The sequence below is a fragment of the Falco punctatus genome (genome assembly GCF_963210335.1).
Source record: "Falco punctatus genome assembly, chromosome: 6".
NCBI classification, from domain to species: domain Eukaryota; kingdom Metazoa; phylum Chordata; class Aves; order Falconiformes; family Falconidae; genus Falco; species Falco punctatus.
This window is the reverse complement of record NC_137585.1, coordinates 28,285,703-28,311,360: the sequence shown is the minus strand read 5'-3', so window position 1 is coordinate 28,311,360 and position 25,658 is coordinate 28,285,703. Positions and strand designations below refer to the sequence as shown.

At 42.1% G+C, this 25,658-nt stretch overlaps 1 protein-coding gene across 7 annotated transcripts in view; it reads left to right on the top strand.

The window, feature by feature from the left end:
* TMEM178B (transmembrane protein 178B) overlaps positions 1-25,658 on the top strand; it is a 272,394-nt gene that overhangs the window by 209,528 nt on the left and 37,208 nt on the right. For 6 of the 7 annotated variants that reach the window (XM_080390887.1, XM_080390884.1, XM_080390886.1 and 3 more), the window contains one exon: positions 12,308-12,445. The exons of the other annotated variant lie outside the window; for it this stretch is intronic. In XM_080390887.1, coding sequence (XP_080247013.1) covers positions 12,308-12,445 — 138 coding nt within the window. The remainder of the gene's footprint in view (positions 1-12,307; positions 12,446-25,658) is intronic. 7 annotated transcript variants of the gene reach the window in all.

Genomic DNA, 25,658 nt, shown 5'->3' with positions numbered 1-25,658 from the left:
GAAGGACAAATGGAATCCATTTTCCAGGCACCTGCTTATTTTACTAAACATTTCTTCTTGTCACGTATATATTTTCAGAAAGTGGATGCCATCTGCACACGAAAAAAATTAGCTAGAGACCCCATGAAGAATGAGGCTGTTCTTTGTGAGATCCCAGCAAGCTGGGAGGGGGAGATGGAGAGACAATGAGAGCAAGTTGGCCAAATTTGTTCTGGTGTTCAGTGACTAGATATGTTTGTCTTCACTGACCCAGCGACTAGAGACAGGATCAAGCTGCTAAAATTGTATCTGATGGGAACCCAGTGTCAAACCAGGATACTGTGGCTCTTGGTTCCATGATACCAGCTTGGCCCAAGAAGTAGTCATGATGTTTGGTTGCTCTCCCCAAGTTTACAGATGCCTCTATACAGATGAGATCTACCATTTTGCTTATTTACATCTCTGTTTTCTCAGACTGTATTCAAAATCACCACTGAAAAAATTCTCATATCCTACTGCAAAGCTTTTACCTGTCCAAAGCATTTTTAGGGCTTCTGGTACCATCATTGCAGAGAACCTAGCTCACTATATTTAATGTATTAATCCTCAAAATGACCTGATGAGATGAGACTATCCCAGTTTATGAGAACTGAGGTACAGAAAGCCTGACTTTCTTGCCATAAAGTCTGAGAGACAGCAGAGAGTAGTATCTGCATCTTTACAGACTCCCTGATAGTACTGAGATCACTGAACCATCCTTCTCAAGCCTTGTTTTTCCTTTGGATTTCCTACCTTGTTTTTTTAAAGTCAACCGAATGTCCAGCTGGAAGCACTGGACCTATCCATTAGAGAGGCAGGAGGAAGAGAAGTGCCTGGACCCTACCAAAATTTTAAATCTGTATTGTGCTGTTACTCTCTAAAAAGAGCCAAAGGACAGTGTAGGTACTTGTCCTCTGGGTTTGTATGGAGCTGCTGTCTCACAGCAACCACTGCCTGGCTTTTGGACTGTAGCTCACAGCCAGAGACAGCTTGACCTGGATTCAGACCAGTGACCTAAAGGTGAAAGCCACCAGAGTCCATAGCTGAGCCTCTGGGACACCAACCCTCCTTCACTCTTGATTAGTCTCTTTTTGACATGGCAGAAAAGGCCCTTGATGTGGCCAGTAACGTACTGCTGGGGGGTATTATGTGGCTGACCTCTTCTGTAGGAATGAGCTTGAAAATGAGATGGAGAAAAAAGGAATGAATATTAATAATTGGATTGTCCTGGCGATTCTTCAGTGGCAATGAGGCCCATTGTGCACTGGAATTACAGTGCCTCTTTGTTGGTCCCTGAATGCTGCTGGCAGGTGAAATTTAATTTCACCGCTGGTGACAGAAAACCAAGAAATGAGGATTCTGCAGCAGACACAGCCAATGGGAGGCCCCTCTCTCATGAGGCAGGAACTTCCCTACTCCCCCCTACGCCCCTGCCCATCCCTCTGTATGCAAGCTTGGGATGCGGGGCCCTGGCGTGTGGCAAGGCTGAGCCTCAGGTTGGTCACTTCAGGCAGAGAGGAGGCAGGGATGGGCAGGTGAGGGAAGGAGGTACAGAGGACATGCATGTGATGTGGGGGTATTGCCTTTATTCGTTCCCAGATTTCCACCTCTGTGTGTGTGTGAGCTCTACTCTGCTCAGGAGGCTGCTCTTGCTTTTTATCCTTCTTGCTGCTTTTGCTGTGGGAGAGGAGGTAGTGCTGTGCAAAACACTAGGTCCAAATCTCGTATAAGGTTTCTAGGATTGTGGTGGACTGTGCAGAGTCAGAGACATCAACACACGTGACAGAAGCATGACGTGAACCATGGACCAACTTGTGGACATTTCCTCCTGTTCCAGGACTTCTTTCCAAACCCTCTGAGTGCAGCCTCCCAAAACCCTACTGACTCCTCACTGTGAGCTCTCCTCCTGTGACACCCTGCTCAACACCACTCATGAGAGCTGTGCCTAGGTGGTTTTCAGGGAGGTGCATGTCCCTGTTTTCTAGATAGTTCTCTGAAGACACAGAGCTGTCTAACAAAACTGCAGAAAGTCTGATTCTCCAGCTGGGACTAGGGGCCCTGGTGATGTCCCCAGTGAGGTGGCCATTGTGGTGGGAGTGTGCAGCCCCTTGGGCATGGGAGCTACGGCACCAGGACCAGGCAGAAGACATCCCACTTGGCCTCATCTCAGGCTGCAGGCTCCAGAGGCCCTCCTGCAGAATATCCAAGCTCAAAACCCAGGTTTTGGGCAATTAAGCAGCCACCCCCCTGCCTCTTCCTCATGCCAAGCGGAATTTTAATGTACTTCCAATTTCTCTTTTTAGCACACAAAAAGAAAAAAGAAAAAACATTAATAATCATCTATAAGAGAAGTTCTTTTCAGACAAATGGAGAAGCATTCAATGCTGATATGTATTTTTCCCTACATTTAAATGGTATCTATTTAAATGCAGATTTTCTGGTTTCCTATGTGGAGCCTTTCAATTTAAATGTTAATAGGAGAGTAAACTTCAAAATAAAAATTTCTCCGTAAGGGAGAGTGTTTTCTCACCGTTTTAAATGTCTTTCTGTAATTCCTCCCTCCTTCTCCCCCATCCTCTTTCCTCTCTTCCCAACCCCCAGCTCCCAGCCTCACTTGCATTAAACGGTCTTTTTTAAAAACAAGAATACACCTTTCAGAGTTCCTGAATTAAAATGTTTAATGCTGGATTCTGTGGAATGAGTATGTTTGAGCAGAGTGCTGGGGCACTGATAAAGCAGGGATACCATCTCTCCGCCTCCAGCCCTTTTCATGCTGGCCATTTGTTAAACCTGCTGCTCTGAATGCTTTATGATGGGATTATTCTCGGGCTTGTGCTGCATAATATTGCACCAGTGGTTGGGGCAGGGACTGAAAGGGAAGAAACCCCCTTAGGATAATCCTTTAGTTGTTCCTGAAAGTGAGCAAGACTTTGGTGGTGGTCTGGGATGAGCAGCGGAGGAGGGAAGTCAAATGCAGAGGGAAGAAGGTAAAACAGAGGAGGCATTACCAAGTCTCTCTCTTTCTGTATTACCACTCCTGCTTCTCCTGTGTTCCGTTCCTGCATACCTCCAGCTTCATTTATCTTCAGTAGGAGCTTAGGATAAATCTGCATTTTATAAAAGACCCTCAACATTGCCTGATACTGGGGTTTTACATACAATTATGTTTCTTGCTTCCTGTCACACTCCATTTGTCTTCTTTAATACAAACTTTTCTTTAATTTTCCTCATCACTCTCATTGATTCTCCATCTGTTTTTGTCCTCTCTTCTCTCATCGTCAAAAGAAAAAGGGAGGAAAAAAAAGTGTTTCTGTTTTTTCTTCTGCTTCCTTCTGGCTCTGATGAGCCCTGGCCACCTTTGCAAGAAGTGGTTCAAGAGATACTAACTGCAGATTAAATTTTAATAAACTTCCATGTATTTAATGGACATATAGATACTGTGATGATGGCTGGCATATAAAAAGCAGAGTGTAACAGTGTAGAGTCTGCACTTTGTGGAAGGACACTTTTGTAAACTGGACAATAAAGCCATTACTATATATAATAAGATATAGGGTTTTCTGTATCCAAATTATTTTCACACAACTGTTACTGTACTCTGTACATCATTATTATCTGGATGCCTCTGAAGAAAAAGTGGTGAACTGGCTTTCACGGCACCCTTGGGAGACAGGAGAAAGTCTGATTTTCAGAGGACAGCTTTGGAGCACCCGACCCTCCCACTGATTTCAGGGAAATCAAACTCACTGTGATCCTCACTCTAGATGTTCAGACCCTTGCAGGTAGGGGTGCTGGAGAGACCACTTGCCCCCAAGGCTTCTCTAGGTGCCTGTGACACCCTGGCAGGGCCGTGTGGTGAAGCTTGTCCTGATGCCCTGCTCTGCATTTCCTTCTGTGCATTGTACCTAGTGGTGGGGATGAGTGGAGTAGGTCAGTCTTCAGTGGTGTCAGAGCAGTGCTTCTCACCAGCACCAGAAGCACTTTACAACAAAGTGTGTCACCTTGCCCTGAAACCCAGAGCCCATCACAGCTTTATTCCAGACCATTGGAGAATACAGTAAAACTTCCATTTAGAAAGCTGGGCTTTCCACCTGGCCTTTCCCACTGCTGCCAGTGCTGGAGGTGCTGGCACAGGGACATGGTGCCTCACATCCTCCAGGAACCATCCCTCTGGCCAGACTTAACGTGGTTCCTGAGGGTCTGTGTTCTTTCTCCCCAACAACATCATACTTGTGGTGTGGTGGCTCAAAGGAGAGGTCACTTGAACTAAGAGGTGACCAGTATAGAGAAGTGTGTACTCCTGAGTTCTTCAAGGGAACAGAAAGGGAGAAAAATGAAAAAAAAAAAAAACCCAAAAAAACATAGCTCTGATCTGATAAAGTCCCAAAGTTCACATTGAAATTAAGCAGAAGCCATTTTATTACACGTGCCTCAAATTCTTCAACACCTGCATAATCCACAAAAGCTGTGTAACGAAAAGCCTCTTGGCATGGCTACAACTGGGAAATGTTTGCTTTGTGTGGCCTCACCTAGCAGGAGCAGGAAGGATTAAAATTATGAATATGATATGAAGAAGGATGGCCAAAAATGCAGGTGCCTCAGACTTTCTTCCCTGTTTCTAGGGAATGAGAGAGGGAAAGGAGGGATGAAAGGGTTGACTGGGCAAATTACAAGTTTAACTCTGCTGGGACCAAAGCTTGGAAACGTTCCTAGATGATCGTATATTGCAGCGCTAAAAGCCTGGATAGTAAAACTGGAGAAAGATTCTTTGAGATTTGCTTTTGAACATCACTGAATAAACAGAAGTTATCAACTTCAGGTACTTTCTGAGAAAAAAGATCTCTCCAGAATCACAGAAGGGGAAGGAATGGCTTGGAGTAGGGCAGGGTAGGGTAGAGTGGAACAGTGCTTTTTAGGCTCAGCTACTCTGGCCCACTACATCAGGGGATGTAAGGGCAAAGCTTTTGTTTCCTTCCTAGCCTGCTGTCACTCAGAGCTGAGTAGCAACACAGCAGATAATAAAAAATCCTTTTTCCTCCTCTCTGGCTGAAGTTTCTTTTGCAGCAGAAGGTGAGGTAGGATTGGAGCAAAAGGCTGAACCCTTGTATGGGACGGTATTCACAGCCATCTTCCTCCCAAGACCTAGCATAAGTTTTCTGCCTTCTACAGCAGAACTGCATCTGATGTGTTAAATTTCTGTTGTGCAAATGCCTCCTCTATGTATTGACCTCTCTAATATCCATATCATAATGTCTCTTGAAGACAAATCCATCTTTTCTGCCTCATGAGGCACTTTTTCTCTCACATTTTTCCCCTTGCACTTAAACAAGCTTTGTTTCCTTCCTTCTCTACAGCCTCCTTAAACCTCTCCCATATTATCTAGGGGTTCTCCTTTGTCTCCTATCTGCTCTACACAAGCAAAAGGCAAGAGCAAAATCAGAACTTGATGTTAAAGCTTCAGATGGTGCTTTCAGCCACCGCAGAATTCCTTAGGCCCCTGTAATTTTCCCAAATTCTGGAGGAATTGCTTTCAGACAGTAACACACCAGTGTGTGACCTGGTCTGGGATGCCCCCTCCCTCTCTGGTGCTTTATAAGAAAGTTCACTGGTAACAAGAAATTGCAGCATTGTGTGGAGTGTGCTGTTTGTCAGCATGAACCTGTGAAGGTACCAGCCTTGGTAGAAGACAGGACTTTGGTTCTCGTCTAATGAACTGCTCACCTGACTCTGAAGTTGAGGGATTTCTTGTGAAGGAAGGCAGGCTCAAGTGCCAGCAGTGCACAGCTGGCACCTCCCTTTTGTGATTGTTTGTTTTAAATAACTGTAAGAACACTTAAGAACTCTAACAGAAGAAATCCAGATAGATGGTCTGTCCTGACAAGAATAAATCATGTGTCAGGATATCCATTCTACATGTGTCCTGAGGGACATCTTGGCTAGCACAGACCGCAGACAGTTTGTGAAGCTTCCTATCAGCATTTCCATATAGGCAAGTTCATACATGTTGGCAAACAAACACTTAACACCTCGCCACACAACCAATAAACTCTAGTGAAGAGAAGGTGACGGGTTTTTCTGATTTAGGAGAAGTTATGCATGTATCTTATAAACACCATTGTACCTCTTGTGATAAGAAGGCTCACCTAAATTCTTTAAAGTGCCAGTTTCTCCTTTTGTGAGGGCCTTCTGCTGCTCTTTCTCTCAGCTTTGAGAAGGCTGTTTTAGTATATGTGTTTGTGACTTGCGCAGTTCCGAGTCACCCTCTGGTGCAGAGTACTTACATATAAATATAATCCACTGTTGTTGAAGTGGGTTGTACTCATTGTGATTGCATTAGAGTAATCTTTACGCTGAAGACTGGATTGCCACATGATTCAGTAAAAGGCACTCAGAGATTTTAACTGAGTCTCAGGCAAACTAATACATATTTCTTTTCTTATCTCTCCATACCTGAAGTGGAAAGAAAAGATTAAAACCTCACCCTCTACTTGCCAACCTCATCCAAAATACAGTCTTAAGCTGTGTGGAGACAATTGTGAGAGCCAGAAGATGAAAGTCAAAATCACCTGCATTAATACTTACTTGTTCATTTGTAGCTGGGAGCTGCTAGGGTTGGCCTTCAGTAAAAGTCCAATTTTACATCTTGCCCCCCTTGTAGTGTTGGGGTGAGGTAAGAGAAGGGATGATGTCAGAGAAAGGTACTTCTGCGCTGCTGCTTCTTTGTAATAGAAATCATTTAAATGAAGATTAGTGAAATCCGGTAAATTGTGCTCTTGGGCTGTGTGCAGTTCTTGAACACTTTCCAATACGTATATTTGTTTGGAAAAGACAAAAAAGGAGTGATTTAGACTCTCTCCAGTTACAAATGTTTTTAATCCCTGGTAGAGACAAATGAGAATGAATCTAGTACAGGAGGGTATAGATCAAAGTGATGTGCAATGAAGGATTATGCTGAAGAATTATACTCTCCTAGTGTATTTCTGTTTATGGCAATACCATATTCTGAGATTTGGTCCTGGAGGGGCACAGAAATAAATTTGTGATTTCCTTTTTGGTTCCCCTGTTGTTGGGACTTCTCAGGAAAGAGCAGTGCTATACCCAGAGTATCTTCTCAGCTGTTCTGGACATTCTGGATAGAGACTTCAGAGTCCTTATCGTCCCTGTGAACTTTTCTCTATTGGGAGGAGAAAGGAGGAGATGTAGGATGCGCTCTGTGAAACATTATTTGCAGCAGTATTGCACTTCTTGATGGTCTGATAACAAGCACTGTAGCTTGATCTGGTAACAAACTCTTGAGAAAACAAAAGCAGTGCTGTGTGGTTAAAGGTCTGCCCAGAAAGCCTGATAATATAGATTCAGTTATATGCTCCTCCACAAACTTTTCACATAGCCATGGGCAAGTTGACTACTCTCATCTTGTCTTGGTTTCCTGATCTTTCACAAAAGGCTCATATTTTCCTTTCTGTATGTGTTGTGAGGGAAGAAATCTCCAATATTTTGGAAGTATGATTAAACTCCTCTGTGGGAAGGAAGATAGAGAGACATCAGCAGGAAGACCGAGCCCTTGCTTAGGAAGATGACTTGCAATTTCAAGGAAGAGGACAGAACATCAGAAGTCAAAAAGGCATATTGAAATTTTCAAGAAGTAACACTGATTCAGAACATGTTACATTTGCAGCTGCTTGGGTGTGAAACTTCTTCCATGATGTGACAACCAGCTCATTTACTTTACTGCTCATAACAAATACAGATGGACAGATATCAGGGTCAAATGAAGGGCAGGGGCATTTGCAAGGTGACAGAGAGAACCTTCCACCATACAGTGCTTGGAAATAAATGGATCTTAATCAGCTCTTCTGCCTTTATCTTCAGAAAACCTTTAGAGTTAATATTCTCCAACAAAACACTAAAATGCTTTTAGGAAATGCATGTTGTTTTATGAGAATCTCTATTTTAAGGAGGTTGTCTAAAATGCTAATGTTTATTTTTTCATCACGATTCACAAAGCTTGTGGCTTTCCAATTTACCATTTCAGTTTCAGTCATGGGAACCAGATTACTTCATTCCCTGTCCTTTCTCCAGTGTTGCCAATCAAGAAATTTGTTGTTTCCAGCCTACATGGACATGATATGATGCCTGCATTCCTTGCCTGATGATCCACATTGGTTTTGAGTCAGGACTGAGTTCCCTGCCTGTTACTTGCAGCAGCACCTGTAGCAGTGCTAGGCATGGAAAGTACTCCCAAGGGGAAGATATTTACACACAGCTTTTAGTCTGTAAATATAAAAAAGAAAATGGGATGAAGACGGTGTCTCTAAAACATGAGTGGAAAGATAATATTGCACATTCACCCATAAGTGATGGCGGTATCTAAACCCATATAGTAAATCATTGAAAGTACTGGTCATGCAGGCAAGGCATTGAAAATAACTTCCGTATTGTAGGTTTTCCAGAACAAGCAGTGTAATACCTTCCTTACTTGCACCCTGTAGCTACATTTCTGAAGGTTTGTGTTACTAGATGGTGGAGAAGGGGGATTCATAGCAGCCCTGAAATCTGTGCCCTTTGCTTCAGTGTGAGGACTTGGGATGGGTATCCAGGAGAGGATCAGCTGTAGAACCAGCTAACTAGTGCACATGAGTGAGCTAAAATAAGGGATGTTTGCTGTTGCAGCTCCCATTTGGCTGCATAAGATTGAACAATGCATTTTGCTGGCATAGTCGCTCCTTCACTTGATTGGGACTGTCATGCTGTGATCCTGAGATGCTGCAGTTACTCAGGTTTTCAAAGGAAGAAAGATTGTAGAGAACCATTCATTTCATAGTCTAAAAATAAATAAAAGCAATTTCAGAAAATTTTAAAAAAACAAACCCAGGATGCGCTGAAATGTTGTAAAGTAGTTACCTGACAAAGCATGACCCTTTTTACCTTTGCAGCATGTATTCAGGAAAGGTCTTATCAGTGCCAATCAAACACAGACAAAGCCCTATCAATTTTTACTGATGAGCTGTTTATTTATATGGCATCATTCGTTCCTAAATTAGCAGAAGGAATTTATATATTGCCTCGAGTAGATAGTGCAAATCTTTGCTTTTCTGCTGTCCTTTCCACATCAAGCACCACGCCAACAGAACAGTAATCATAAAAAGTACCACTAATAGGGTTTGTGCTCCTGTTCTCTTGCCTTCTCCTCACTAAATAGCCTGAGGGTAATGATTCAGTTACATATATTACATACCTTTCCCACAAATTAATCACTCTGAACAGTTTTGTTCCCAGCACTGACCTCAGCTTCATGTGGGCTCTGACAGGTGAGGAGCACTGGGAAGATGCTGTTGGACAAGTGCAGGCTGTTTATGAAACCAACTTTGCAACCCCCTTTCCCAGCACTGCCATTTGCAAGAGCTGCCCTCGAGGAAGGTTATGGCAGGACAAAAGCCAAGATAGTTTTGAATAGAAAAGGAAGTTTATATTTTATTTATTTCAGATAAGACCTTATGGCTGGGCTTGCGAGGAGCAGCTTTGCAGCTGGCCTAAGCAGTGGTAATCTTAGACTAAGCCCACTGAACTTGCAAGATTTCATAAGGAATTTAAATTTTGAATTTTTTTATATGTATTTTTATATGTATTAAGTGTCTGTCAGAGGTTAGCTTTCTGTTTTTGTCAAGAGATTATGTAAGCCCAGAGTTGAGATGCTGATGGATTTTGCTGTTTTGTTAGAAAGGGAATTTCAGGTTCCACCTGGAGAAGAGGTCAAGTGAAGCAAACTTCAAAACTAGGCCTAGAAATCTTGGTCCTGCTACTTCAACTCTTCTGTTCAATGACAAACTCACACTGATTTTAGTGGGGTAAAAAAAAGTTCCTCAGTTTGGTATGTAGGATGTGGGAATGCTTGTGATCCTCTCTGGGATCTATGAAAACTGGCTCCATCAGCTAGTCATTAGCGTAGGTCCGAGGAGTTACTGACATCCTGCAGCTGAATAAATCTATTTAAATTTAGCTCATTAAAAGCAGGTTGTTAGGGTATGTTTCCATTAGGACGAGCAAGTGCTGTTACCTACAGTCAGCAGTTGCAAGTTTAAATGGCCGGGGTTTGTAGGGCTGACACAGACAGCTGTGCAGTGCTTCTGAGAGACGTGTTGTGCTGTTATTGAAAATGGCACAGGAAACAGTAAACATTTTATGTTTTTATATATCTTTCAAATTGAGCCCAGGCCTTCATGGGCTGAAAAGTAGGAAGACACTCTGCCATCAAAGATGCTTGCTAACATTTACTGCTTGTTTTAGAAAGCACTCTGAGAAATTCCAAAGGAACAGAGACTAGTGTTGCCCATGGGAAGTATGAGTTTCTGCAGGAAATGCGTTTTTTTTCCTGCACTAGACTTCCTTGAACATATTCAAATGCTTTGTAGGGAGTTTCTATTAGTTTTTTTTTTGTCGACAGTCACAAACCTAAAATAAAAATACTAATTTCAAGATGTGTATCGTGTTAAAAGGACCCTGGTCACTGGTGGGCTGAAGGCCTGGTAATCTTTACATTGTCAGAAGGACTCCTTGAAAAAACAGTGTCCAATCTACAGGAACTGGTTATAGTTTCAAGAGAGGGATAGAGTTCTGCAACTCAATCTTGCATAAGAACTGACGTAATGAACACAGCCCTGACTAAGCTGCCTTCCACTGGATCAAATAATTCTGTCCCAACACACCTATAGATCTTGTAGACACTTAGCATTTTGGGTAAGGAGTTTTGTAAGTCTCTGACAATGCTGATTTATCACTGTTCACAAATTTCACTGAATCTGCTCTGCTGGTATTGGTGGTCCTTTGGCTCCACTGTGGGAAAAAGGTAAAAAAATAACAGAAATTGAGAAACAGTCAAAGGGCAGCCAAGGAGAAAAGCTGCCACAGAGACTGGTGGATGATTCACAGTTTTCAAATCTTCCTCCCCCTGTCATAAGCATTCTGTTTCTTGTAAGAAAGTGAAATCATTCGTATGCAAAAAAAAAAAAAAAAAAAAGAAAATGTTTCAGGAGGGAAACAAATGTTTGGAGAACTGACTTGGCTGGAATTTTCCCTGCACATAGACTCTTGACATATCAGTGCTTAAACTTTCTAAGCTTGCATGATGGGGGACAGGGAACAATCAAATGTTAGTGAAGATGCCCTCATCTGTTCTGTTGAGGGTGTAAAGATGCTCTTTAGCTCTCATAGTCCTTGCTATTTCAGTTGCCAGGTGGTCTGCCTGCCCAGATTACACATCAAAAACATCTGTGAAAAATTTCTTTTTCCCTCCAGCACATGCAGAGGGAGTCAGAGGATCCCAGTAGTCCCATTCTTTTTGCAGATGGCAAATACGTGATGTAGCCAGGTCTAATTTAAGGGTTCCTTACATTAGGTCCTGGGCATCTTTTTCCTTTATTTATGAGATAAATAGGGGTCAAACCCATGCACCCATATCAGATGTACTCAGTCCTCACTTGCAGAGCACAAAATGCTTCACTCCAGTCCCCTGACCTCCTCTTACTCTGAGTGCTCCCCAGAGCACTCAGAAATGTCCTCACCAAAAATCATCTGACAAGGTCACCATATAGATACAAGAAAAGACAATAAAGTGTCCTATGCCCTAGCCATGTATCTGCAGTGCATTTATTATCTCTGACACCAGAAGATCTGTGTGCCTCACCATCCTGGAGGTACCGGGTTCCACACACACCATTGCTGGACAGCAAGGCATCATGGCCCAACTTACACGTGGGAAGTCACAGCCCAGAGGGGCTCAATGACTTGCCCAGGATCATACAGGGGGTCAGAACCAAGGTGGATTCCCCATCACGTCTGCACTGGAGCAAAGCATAGAGACTGCTTTGTATATCGGTTTGAGCAGGTAGATCCATTGGATGCAGTAGAGTAATGGATGGAGATGAGAAGGCTGGATTTAAACAGATGCTGTGCTACTCAGACACTAGAGCTATTAGGTACAGCATTGCACTGAGGCCATTTTACAACTTTTAATTCCTGAGCAAATTGTCACAAATCACTTGGGAGCATCTGCACTGAGCCTTGTTGTATGGTGAAATAGTCACCTGCTCTTTCTCCCCAGCCCAAGCTAGTTTCGTAATTTATGGATTGTCCTCCCTCTGAACCATCCTTACTCAAATCATCCCATGCCAACACACACTAAAGACCTTGCAGATCAGTAGTGTTTTGGATTGAGACTGTTACAAACTTCTGATGATGCTAATTATTCACTGTTCACACACATACTGTTTTTCTGTCTTTCCCACTGCAGATCTGCGTAGGATGACAGCTGGCTTCATGGGCATGGCTGTGGCCATCATCCTCTTCGGATGGATTATTGGGGTGCTGGGGTGCTGTTGGGATCGAGGCCTTATGCAGTATGTGGCGGGGCTTCTCTTCCTCATGGGAGGTAAGGATGTTGGTGTTTGAAGAAATGTATTTTCCTCGCTGTTTTCATGTTTCCTCTTTCCACATGTCCCTTCTTTTCTAAGTCACTGAAAACATGTTTTCAGAGTTGTTTTAGGTGATCTGGACTTGGTTTCATCCCAAGCTCCTTCTGGTGGACATCAAAGATAACCCAACCATAGTTACATTACTTCTGTCACATAACAGTGTCCATAAGTCACAGGACTGGAAAGGGCCTTCTCAGTTGTTCAGTCCAGTGCTCTGTTTTTGCAAGTAACATTGTCACCCTTGAACTTAATAAGCTTAATAAATTTAGTAATAAAAATCTGAAGACTGTGCAGATGTTATTCCCACCACATCCTGTTTCACCACAGCGGGACTCTTTACTTTGGTAACTAGAAACCGTGCTCAAAATTTTAATATGTATTTATTCCTCATCAGTTGTTTTGGAGTTGAATGTAACCTTTAGTTTATGTGTCTCTCTTCTTTCTCTAATGTATCTATCACATTTGCCTTTTTCATGCAGGGTCACACTAGATACCCACAGTCGTCTTTCAGTTGGATAATACATCCAGGCCCTTCTCCTCCTTTGTAATTTCCTACTGATGATATCCCAATTTACGGCAGAGGTTCTGTTTATTACTCCCCAGGTACATGCCCTGGCACTTTATGCTTTTGAGCTTCTTCCCCTTTCTACTACACCAGCCCTCGAGGTCACCCAACATTTCCCGTGTAATGTTCCAGCCTTTCTTACTACAGATGCCATCCAATTCTGTCAGCAGGTTTCATGACACGCAGTTACTTGAAATGAAGGATGTGAGAGTCAAGTCCCAAACACAGTGCTGGGTGAACGCCTCATAGTGAACAGCACTATTTCTGTTCTCTCTTTTCTCTGCTGGTGTTTTTTGTTCGACTAGGGTTTTGCCTCCCAGGCAGATCATAGTGCATGTGGTCACCTGTTCACCTGTTCTGTGGTGTGACACGGCTGAGTGTATGAATTACAGGAAAGCTTCTTTAGTCCCAGAAGAGGAGTTAAGTGCTCGGGTAACAAGTATTTATGTTCCAGTGCTGTTGGTGCGGTAACATAGATATTAGCTCTCTTGGTGCCCCAAAACACATTTGAAGTCTACCAGTACCTTGTGCGAGCACACACTGGTCTATATGCAGATGTCTGTAAATGGTTTGTTGTGGGTGTCGATACTTTATGGGCAATGGGTCTGCCAGATTAGCTTGGTATTTCTTATGTAATTAAAAACTTAGTTTGCACAGGGGCCTATTTTGCTCTATTATACTCAGGTATCTGTGTGGATTTCATTTACTACAGTACAACATTCAGATTAAAATATTAGGACTATACTAAATAAATATAGAAAACAATTTTATTAGGAATTAGCTAAGAATTCTTTACTAACTGGAAATCTTCATCATATATGGGGGAGTTTCTAGTGCAGCTACAGAGATTACTTGTTGGCTTAATGTTATTTGTCAGTGATTTGAAAGTCGGTTGATAAAAGTTTTCAGGTGAAACAAGACTCAGTGTAACCATGCATAATGGGATGGGTCACTCATAGCTCACAAAACCGTCTTTTGGTATGCTCAAACAATATGTATTTCAGCAGAGACAGATCCAAGGTTATGCAACTGGGAACAAAAGGTGTCAGTCATCCTCGTAGAATGAGAGGCTGCCTCGCAGAAAGCAGCAGCTCTGAAAAGGTCTCTGGGATCATGGTTGCTGGGAGCATCCAGTTGCACAGGAGCTCTCAGTGCAATGCAGCTGCTAAACGTACCTCTTTTGATGGGAATGCGCAATAAGAGCATGAGGTGGGGTTATCTCTGGGCAAAGGACATCTATTTCTGGACATCCTAATCTAGTGCCCATACTGAAGAAGGACATAGAAAAATTGGGAGATGTTTGCAGAAGAGCTGCAAGAATGACTCAAGGTCTGAAAAAGAAGAAAAATACAGCATGCCACAAAAAGGCGATTGCTTGAAACTGTTTAACAGAAGGTTTGTAATTGACTGGAACACAGTGTGGAAGTACCTATGCAAGGAGAAGTCATCTGGTTGTAGCATGCTCTTTGCATAGACAAAAAAGTCCAGTAGTTGGAATCTTAAACTAATTGAAATGCGAGGCACTAGATTTTTTTTATCTGTCAAATTCTGTCAAGATGTGTGATATTTTTAATAAAGATGTGTTGGGAGGAGATCAAACTTATTTTCTGCTCCAGCAGAGACATGTGGATCAGGGTTACAAAAGGTTGATCTCTTTCTTGTTTTGCACAAGTCAGTGGCATCTGCTATACCTTTCCTGATTTCTTTTAACAGCATATGTGCATAAAGTAACACCTACAAACTGAAGCAGTCAGCTAAAAAAATACACAAATAGACCATCTAATCTAAAAGTCAGTAGCTATCCATGTTTTCGGACTGTGTCATATATTGCATAGTCATTCCTTTTACAGCCAATGAATCTTTTAATTTGAACCTTTTTATTCCTGGACAGAGTTTGAATACAAAGATGTTACTTCTGTGATGGTGTAAATGCTGTCTACATTTCATCCTGCTGGTCCTCAAAATGCACGGAGCTAGTGTGCCTCTTAGTTTTGCCTAGCTTTTTCTCTGGCCTAGTAACAGGAAAAATGCTTTGGGAGGCTTATGGCATCTGACCTCGCTGCAGATGAGAGTTAAAACTCAGACTGTGTTAAAACAGTAGCTATATAATCAGCCTGAAATCTAACTTTCCTTTTCATTTGCAATGCCGCTTGTCTTGGCTATGTTTGTAGCATTTGCTCTGTTTTAATTTCTAGACAAATAGCTCCTCTGTAATGCTTAAACATTCCTGGCTTACCATATCTACGGGGTTTTTCCCTTATTGCCCATAATTCTTTGACCAGGAAATCTCAGTGGAGCACTGGGAAATGTGCTATGATAATCTAACAAGACCAGACGTGGTTTCCTTGGACCTCCGGTTTTTTATTATCTTTACTGAACAGTATCCTTGCTAGCCCATGTGGCGGTGCCTAATAAGGACTTGCTTTAGCGTGCTTGATCTGATTTCTCAAGCAAATCGCTGAAATAAGTAATTTGTGAAATGCAGGCCGTTATCTGGTATTAGCTCATCTGGAATCCAGGACATATAAACTGTGATTTACACTCTTATTCAACATGTTTTGTAACAAGTAAAAAATTATTACAAAATCATCTTTTTGATTAGTCCAAATGTATCTATATCAACAGTAATTACAGCTCTCTCTTGGCTTCCAAAGTTGTTCTGCAAATTTTTCTGTATTTATTGTAGAATTTGTACTTGGATTCCTTATCTTGAACAACAGCATTTGCCTGACCGTAGTAGAATATTTTTTTCAGTCCCTCATCTTGTGCAGAGCCAGATGGATACTGCAAATTATGTTTAGTATTTTTGACCTCATTTTGCATAATGGTACTGCTGCATAGCCTCCTGTACCCAAAGTTGCAGTATCTGTTGTAGTTTCATTTTAGTATTATCAGTGTGATTTTATCCTGCAAGGTGGGAGAGTTTCTCTTCCTGAGAGTTTCTCCATTTGGAATTGTGCTTTTAAGTTTCACTAAGACTAGTTCATTTTATGCATCTTATTTGAGACTGTTTAATTCTATTACAGAAGTGGGTCACACTCAAATTATGCATAACTCCTCAAGCACATCCTCTTGCAGCTTCTTGCGTTTTCTCTACGTGCAAATTATTGAAAATCTTTGTACCGGTAAAAGCTCCATACTGGGCATGTCATCCAGTAATTTTGTAATTTTATAATCATTTCTGGAGCCTCTGAAGCATCTGTAACACTGCTTCCAAATGTCAGAGTCCTATGGCAAACCTGATGTTTTCATGCTTATCAAGTATGTGGTAGTAGTCTAAAAGGAATTCAGTTAAACATTTACCTGAGGAAATGCATATGGGGCATTTTTTACATTGTGTTTTGATGAAAGTTATATTTACTTGCACCAAAACCATGCCTTTGGTTTTTGAAGTCTAGACACGACCTCCTCATCAGTTCCCAGGAAGTAGTGCTCACATTTTCTGGCTCTGAGCTCTTTTGAATGTATTCAAAGCTTTAACTTGTTTGGGTTTATTATCATGGCAAACCTGTCAAATCATTTGATTGGTGTCTTTACTCCCTCAACAGTAGCTAATATTACTGCCAGGTCAAGGTCAGATTTCAGGTTTCCTTCCAGTTTCAACGAGTTGAGATGCTATGAAGTGCCACACTGGAAGTCTACCAAGGCAAATTCCTGTATCAGTTCTTTGGGTTGTTCAAGAATATTTTCTGTTTCATGATAAGCAGACAAGCTAGATATCCATCTAACTATTGGGGTTTTCCACCTGCTGACCAACATATTAATTCACAGGATCTTCCTGTTTTAGCACCTCAGATTCTGCTAGGTGGATTGTCCTTCCACAGCTGTGCAAACCCAACCCCACCACACCTTCTGGTATTGTACTCGCTTTACAAAAGCAGCTTTTAAATACAATCTCTGATAACCTGTTGTTTCCCAGTTCAGCTCTGATTTAATTTGTCAGCTGTTTCGAAACATCATGTGGCTTGATTTATTTCTAGTTTTGAGGACAGGGCTGACTTTGTACCTAAATGCCCCAAAACCTTTTTCCTCCTCATCAGCGCCTGCTTGGGGAAAGTGGGGTGGCAGGGCTGCCTCGTGGTGATGCGCTCCAGTGCTTTAGCAGCAGTTGCCTCCTTCCCTTCCCGACCTGGTACACCTCCTTGCTGAACTGCTGTCCCTTGTCCCAGCTGGAAATATAAAATGGCATTTCCAATACCTTGTTCTGGTGCTTGCTACAGCACAAAATCACCCCTGGCCAAAGCTACATTACTTGCCTCTGTAGATGTATTCAAAGACCCACAAAGAAAGAGATTTTATCATCCTTATCAGAGTTCTGTCCTTCAGCCACACATTCATGTATTTTCTTCTTGTAAGTCTGTAATTTGTACTGAGAACACATTCCAGTGAAATAGTTAGGGGTTTTACTGCATGCCTAACAAGGCAGCCCTTCAGGGAGAGACTTCTGCATTGTCTTATTTTGTTCCAAATTTACTGCAAATAAATGCAATAAATCATCTCTGCGCTTGTTTACTGTTTCACCTGTTCTCTTCACTCTTATCTGGTCTCTGCCAGTTTTGTCTTGTGACATGCACTTTAGGATCACTTTAGGGTTTTTTCCCCATTTGCTAAGTTTCCTTAGAGAAGCATGTAATTTTACTTGCCTTGCAAATATTCATTATTCTTTGCAAAGTCAAGCATGTTTCTTGCTGTAACCTTGCTTTGAGCCAATTATAAATTTTACCATTAATAATTCAGTCTCTAATTAGTCTATTTGAAAATTATTCCAGCTGCTAAATGCCCTTATTCATGTGATTTAGCTTCACCATGCAGATCTGTAATAAAATGATCTGTAGTCTCACATACCAGCTCATTTCTTGTCTTTGCCTAGTGACATTTTTGCATGAAATACTGGGCTTGAGGCTTTGCTTGGGAGTCTGAAATACTTTTTTTTACTGGCACTTAAAGGCCTGGAAATCTTGCTGCACACATACAGCAGTGCTATGGAGTTTTCCCTCTGATTTTCTGCCCTAGCATTTGCTTTCAGAAACATCAGGAATTTCTTTCATCTTCTCCTCCTCTCTCCTCTCCAGTGATGCTCTGCCAGTCTGGGGGATTTGAGCACCATTTGCCAGCCCACTTCTGCTGGTGATTTGGGTTTCTTCTGACCCACCTAAGAGTGCTGTGGAAACGTTGCTCTTCGCAGCTCATCCATACTCACAGGAGTTAGGTCAGGGTTACAAAAGCTTCAAACCTTTTCCCACAGCAGAAGTGAACACCTATTCTTTCCAGTGCTGGCTGCTGTAGCAGAGATAAGCAGGCAGGAAAGATGTGTGAGAGGGAAGAAAAATTCAAGTTATGCAGGTGTGCTGGCACAATTCAACGCTTTATTTCAGATACACAAGAAAGGATGTTTATTAAAGAAATAAAGAACAACCCACTTAGAATGTATGAGTACATTCTGCTTTCATATTCTAATCCAGGGAGAAACAACCTTTTATAAATAATTTCCATCCTTCTCCCTTCTCAGAAGTATTTCCAAAATATTCCTTCCTTCAGTCCAGGGGTAAGTCAACCAACTGCTTTATTAGCCCTGCAGCCGGAGGATGAACTGACCATTTACACGTGGTCACCTTCTCCCACCCCATCCATGCCACGTTTCACACAGGTCTGTCACAAGGTGCCGGGGGGGGGGACAAGGACACACTCAGGGCTTCGTGCCAGTGTCTGCTAGAGCCCAGCAGCTGCCAGACCACTACTTGCTGTGGCCACGAGCTGACGACAAGGCTGATACTGGGGGATGCAAACCCCATCAGAAAGTGGGACCTCAAAATAGGGCTTGGGAGCCCATGTGGCACATTTGTCAGTACAGATGTGCTGCACACATCTGTATCCTCTGTCACTCCCCACCTCCACGGACAGTCTGGTCTTCAAACTCCCCAAGCCTGTGTGCTGTGCTTCCTTCGCCTGTGCTGTGCATATGTTAGTAGATGACAACTGAGGCATCTGTGTATTTGCAGCCATGGATCGTTACCAGCTGTTGAGTCATTTGAGTCCCAAATTTAACTCACTGTACTTTGAAAATAGCACATAGCGGTAGCAAATAAGAGTGTTTATTCTACACAACTGTGGTCCTGCCATCTCAAAATAATCATTCCACTGCTGAATAATTTAGGAAACAAAAATGGAGCAATTTAATACAGCAAGTGTAAGGCAAAGCTCTGTGATTGACATCTCCTAGGCAGTTACAAAGTACTTGCATAGCAGCTGCCAAGAGGAGGCAAAAAGAAAGATAAACAAAAAGAGAAAGCGAAAGACATTCTTCGGTGTTCATTTAGAAATACAGTGTGTCAAACAGGGCACCTAGGATTTCTATTTCTCATCAATAATCAAGGCCTCTACCCATTCTTCAGGATGTTCACTTGAGGTGACATGGAAGTTGGAAAATACTTTCTGTGTTCATATTTATTTTTTTTCCTTTTCCATAACATTCATTGAAAATTCAGTTTCTTTTGCTTCTTTCCCAAAAGGAATAGCGTTAGAGAGTTTACATAAAATCTTTTTTTATATGGAAAGGCAAATGCATATGGGTGTGCACAAGTGTATGCATACAGATCTTAAGGAAAAGCACATCATCTTTATAAAAACAGAAGTCTACAATAAGTAGCGGTTATCTGAGCTGTGAAGCTTGGCATAAATACAGTTTTCACAAAGGCATAATACCTTTTGTCAGTTTGGAAAGTATTTATAAATCAAAAAAAGTTAGATTACTGGAAACGGTGAGATGCTGATCAAGTTTTGATCCTACAGGAGATACTAAATTAGTGATGACTGCTTAAGAACTTAAGAATTCAGCAAAACTCCTTGCAGACCACTGTAAGAATTTATTTATGCAGATTGACCTCCAGATGGAGACAAAGGCTGGTTTGTATCAAGAGGTGCCATAAATTGGTTATGAAAGTCTTTCAAAAAAGCCTCAGTGTGACAAGGTCAGTCCCCTCTCTGCCATGCCTCCCACACCACACACATACACTCTTGTTCTTACTTGCACTTTTGGTTACATTTTGCATTATGCTTTAAAGTGATCAGGCCTCGAATTGGAATGAACTTGAGTTAATGCACAGTGTTAATGGGTTTTAAATGTTTAAACCTCTCTAAGGCTCTTGATTGTTTAAAACCCTCAAACAAATTAGAAGGATGTTGTGGAAGGCAGAAAAGGAGCTGATGGAAGTCTTCATGGACCTGTGATGAGACCCAGAGCTCAGAGCAGCCATGCAGGCTTTGTACCTTAGTGCCCATCAGACGGTAACGTAACAAGACCAAGTGCATGCATATTAAGGTAATAAGAGTTAGCCTGGTTTTATAAATGACCTTTTTCATCACTTACAGATTTCTCAGTCCCTCCGTTCAAACCGCTCTCTCCTGCACAGATTGCAGTATCCCTCATGGGGTTGCAGATCATGTTCCTTGCTCCCATTTTAGGCTATCTTTCTGGGGCCTAAAGAGTGGCCCTTCTTTTCTTATGTATTTCAAAACGTGAACACTGACGGATGGATGCATGTCCTGATACACGTATATGGACATAGATCCACTAGACATATATACATCCAGTCTGCATATGTAGATAGGACTGGAGGTGCTTCTTCATCCTGACTGACTAACCAACAGTAATCAACCTTTAGAAACTGGTATCACTTTCCTTTTGAATGTTATCTAATTTCCTATTTTCACTCAAAAAACCCCAAAACATTAGGAAATCATCCACGCAGACATACACTCCCCCTTGCCATTTTTTTGAGGTTTTAGTATGATGTCAAGGTGGCCTGTTTAACATTTCCAATCTAGAAAGCAGTTGCCCAGCTGACAGCATGACAAGGTTCACAATACATTATACTTAAAAGGCAGAGCTAGGGTAGCATGCTATGTCTTTACTTCTAGTACTTCTCTATGCTTACTGGTGCACTGAGAACACATTTTGCATTTATTTATTTGTTAATGCTGGCACCCATTGTGAAAAGGAAATAGGAGACTCTGGAAATACGAAAGATCGCCTACTTTCGCTGTACAGGCACCCGTGTGTCACTGCGTACCAGCCACTGAAATGCTCTTTTATAATCTTGAGTTACAATACTCCTCAAGGGGAATCATAACACCCATCTTTGCATCTCTTAGAGCATAAGTTCAAAAGCAGAGTTATGTCCTTCTCACTATTTTCATTAGATACTATTTTTTTCCAGTACCTCAAGAATTTAGCTGATTCTTTAGGTCAGTACTGGCTGACCTAGCCCTGAAAACCCAGGAACTAAGAGTTAACACCTCCCTAAGAGAATGGCGCTGGGATACAGAAATGTTTTTTTTTCAAATCAAAAGCACAGCTGTACTGCAGGATGTAGTCATTTAGAAGTGGTTGGGTTTTTTCTCTTTTCCTGGAAGGAAAGGCACAATGAGAGAATTCATTGTCAACTCCATAGCATTTGATCTCCATGGAAACATTATCAGCTGACTTCAAAGTCAACCTTCAAATGTGTTGGATTTTTTGTGTGTGTGTGTGTGTGGCTCATTTCTGATGCTTCTATATGTGCACTTGAATGCTGGGGGGAGAAATACCAACACAAGCAATTCCAGTGACAACCTTGTACCTGAACACAGAAGAGCACTGGCATTTAGGAGAAGGAGAGGAAAGGCTTCATAATGAAGTGCAGAGATCTTATTGTCTGGAGAAAAGACAAGGCAAGCAGTGTATATGCACCTATAAACTCATTGTTTTTCAGTCTTAAATCAGTCTCCCTGAACTTGGCATACAGTAAATTAAGAGTCAGCTTGCTCTGGCTTTTCAGCAAAAAGAACTGTTCATATTCCTCTGTGTGTTCACTTAAAGTCAGCTATACTGACTTGTAATTTCTCCCTTACCAGGATGGGAGGTACTGACAGAAGCATCAGTACCTTCTAGAGTTATGAGAACAGAAAACGTAGCATAGTCTATGAAGGGCATGTAATCTAGTTTGCTTCTCAGGGATGTCAGTAGGTCTTTGGGGGGCTGACAGAAGGTGAATTCAAGTAGAAGAAAAGTAGAGGAGACAGATCCAATAGAAATACAAGACTCCCACCCACAGCTGTGGAAAACATGTTACGTGTATTTTAAAATTCTGTGGTCATTCCTTATCCTTTAATAATATCACCAGCCACTGTTGCTGGCTTCTGAATTCCAGTGGCAAGACACATCAAGGCCAAACGAAGAAAATGAAAACAAAACTGGCATTTATTCTTGGGTTGATTTTTATTTAAAAAAAAAAATGTTTGCTGAGTTGTTTGCATGCCTGATGTTGGCATCAAAGAGGAAAGAAGACTGTACATGCAACAGAAGGAAGAGTAATACTGGCACGATTTGCTAGACAGAAAGAATTCTTTACAGAGAGGAAGGGGAGAAAATTTCTCTGTGTGGCAGATCTTGTTAATTGCAAAGGCTGAAGCAAGGTTTAGATTCACCTTCTTGGCTCCTCTGGTGGTCAACTTAGAGAAACAACATTCCCTTTGGACAAGTCACTGCTATGCGTTCTTCGTCTAATCTGCCTGGACAGAGTCCAACTGGCCACTTAAAATTCCATAGAAAAAGCAGCTAGAGCTGGCAGAAACTAGATGAGTGGGGCCTTCCTCACTTCTGCTCAACCTGGCTCTTCCAGGGGATACAGAGATGAGTCATGCCAAGTCATGCCGATGTACTTGTGTGGGCTACAGAGGCAGGAGAGATACTTCTTCTGCAACAGAAAAGATTTCAGCATGTGATCCTTCAAGGCAGTACAGGGTCAGGGTAGTCTGTTGCTCACAAGCATTCATGTGAATGATGTAAACTTCATAGAGGTGGCCGGCACCAAGTGGTTCTTGTTGACAAGACAGTTACATCTTATTTTGATTTCTGGCTATTTTATCTCAGTAACTGTATCACTCAGCCCATACAGAAAGAGTTTTTATTTTCCTGGCAGGTTAGCTTAGGAAAACAGTAGTACAGCCTAGAGCCTTTTGCAGGCAAAGATCCTCAGTTCACGTTCAGTACAAACAACTGAAAGTTGTACAACCACAGAGTCTTCTGGTCACTTGAAAAATGCAATGGATAGGCTTCTCTCCAGCACCTGTAGGGGAAAATATCCAAATCAAGTAGCCATCACCAGCACCCAGAGCTCCCAATGGCTCCTTTAGCAGTGCCTTCAGCGAACAAAAGGATTAAAAAGGCATGCGAATAACTCTGCCCTTTCAGCCCTGAAAGTATTCCCTCTAAGAGTGTTTTTAGTAGCACACACTAGGCAACATGGAAGAAGGCTACACTGAGTTTGTTTGTGCTGTGTCTGTTCTCCAGTTTCACTTGTCTTGAAGAACATCTGTCTGAAGACTTTTCAACATTTGATGTTTCCTATAAAAGAAAGATTCCACAAGCCTTCTGAGGCTTCATCTGAGGTTTCTTCTGAGAGAGGTTCAATTTTTGACTAGAAAAAAAAGACCTTACACAGAAAGAGGCAGAATAACCTGGCTGCTAAAAGACCAAATGTGGTGCGCGGATTCCCCACGCTATGGGAGATGTCCTGTGACAAGGCAAACCCAACCTGACTGCACAGGTTTCTCTTCAGCCCTGGCAATGCCTAGGCTGGGAAGCACCTGCCTGAGGTACAGTTTGGTACTAAACTTCTGTGTCTTGTCATCTGGTAAACCTGAGATGTGACAGAGTCACTCGAGTTTGCTCAGATCTCCAGTGCCCTTTTCCATTTAATCTTTTAGCCTCTTCCTGGGCCATCCTGGGAGGTTCATACTGCAGGGGATAAAAGAAACCTGCTGGTAGACTCCCCGTGTTGCCAAGCATCATGCTTGCCAGCACAAGGATGGGATAGTTTCACTAAGCATTGATTAGGATGTTTCTTCATTTTGACATTAAGAGATCCTCTTCCTTTCCCTTCTGCTCCCAGTAAAATACCGAATCACACACCACTACTACAACTGGCACAATTTTTGCTGCCTCCTCTGTTGTGGTTGCAAGTTGATGAGACATTATGTTTGCTTGATGGCTATAGTCAAGTCACTTTATTATTTCTAGGTTATTTTGGGTGGGTCATAGGAATCACCATTGCTAAAATAATCAGAGTTATTCAACTGAGTTTTTGATCAACTCTCCAATTTCTCACTAGTCCGTTTTATCAAAATAACATGCCTTTAGCTAAGTTGTGTTGGGTTTGCCTTGCATGCTAACTCATAAATTCAGATGGTGCCTGCTCGTAGCTGGTGCTCAGTGGCTGCTGTAGTGCACAGCATGGGTATCCACTCCCAGTGCAGTCCCATGCACCATGGGATGTGGTAGCAGAAATGTCACCATGTGCAAATCTGCAGGGTACTATAATGTGCAATACAGCCTGTCAGTTGTATCAGCACGGCAAAGTGGAGATCAGCCCTCAGCTGCTGTAGTACTGTTCCATATACTGATTTACATGAGCCTGAGGGTGGTACCCATTCAGTGTTTGGCAGTTGCGAAAGAGGATACATAGTCCTCTGTTGCCATAACATATTACGGCTTGTGCAGTGGCAATTCAAAGACAGGCACCGCCGCTGAAGTAACACACAGTGGGCGCACAGCTCTGGTGTGGTGTGGATGCCGCTGGTACATTTTGAGGTAGGAGGCCAAAGGCCAAATGCAAATCGCATTCTGACAGTGGCTGTAATGTAGTATCATAGCACCACTGTAGACTCTGCAGTGTACTCTGGCTCATGGTATGAAATAAAAATGCATTAAGTTCCAACCCAGGTGGGTATGTGGTCTCACAAGGACACTGCACTAAATCTCCATCACCCAGTCAGACTTCTCTTTCCATCTTGGCTTTTTTTATAAGGACAATTTTACAGTAAACTCCTTGCTATTCTGCAACCTACTGGTGATGCTGCAAGCTGCTTCTGCTGGTACAGTACATAATTAAGCAATAATTTATATTCTATGCATGTATGCACAGAGCAATAAAGTGTTCTCAAGAGCTGCGTGCTGCTGAGGCGTTTAATCCGTGCACAGAAGGAGTTTACTGCAAAGCTGCTCCCTCCAAAAGGCTTTTGTCATCACTGTGTAGGGAGGGAATTCAGTTTATTCTTTAATAATTTCATTTGATTGTGATATAATTTAAATAGCTAATGGTACACACACCACTTTAGGGTCAGACCTCATTTTATTTGTTTGTTTGATGTACAGACCTCATTTTATTTGTTTGTTTGATGTACCTTGAAAATAGTAAAAGCTAGTAGGGCAGAAAGAAAGTAAAGATAATATTGTTTCACTTGTGAGATTTTCCCCCCATAACCCTATAATAAAAACCTGATGATAATTAAAGCACTTCTTCCAAATACATTAGCGGCCACAAATTGCCACCAATAGCAGCTACTAGAAATACTTTAAAAGGTGGAGATTTGCATTTATTTGAGAATTGTGTGGTTTCAGAGGACATCTTTAAATCCATACCTTTGTGTTTCTTTTTTTTATCTACTAGTGCTTGTAAGTAATACTTGATATTTCTCTTGGGGGGGGGGGGGGGGGCGTGGGGCAGGAAGGGGAACCACTAAAACCAAGAAAGGGAGAAAAATCAGGGGGTTTTGGTTTGTTTACT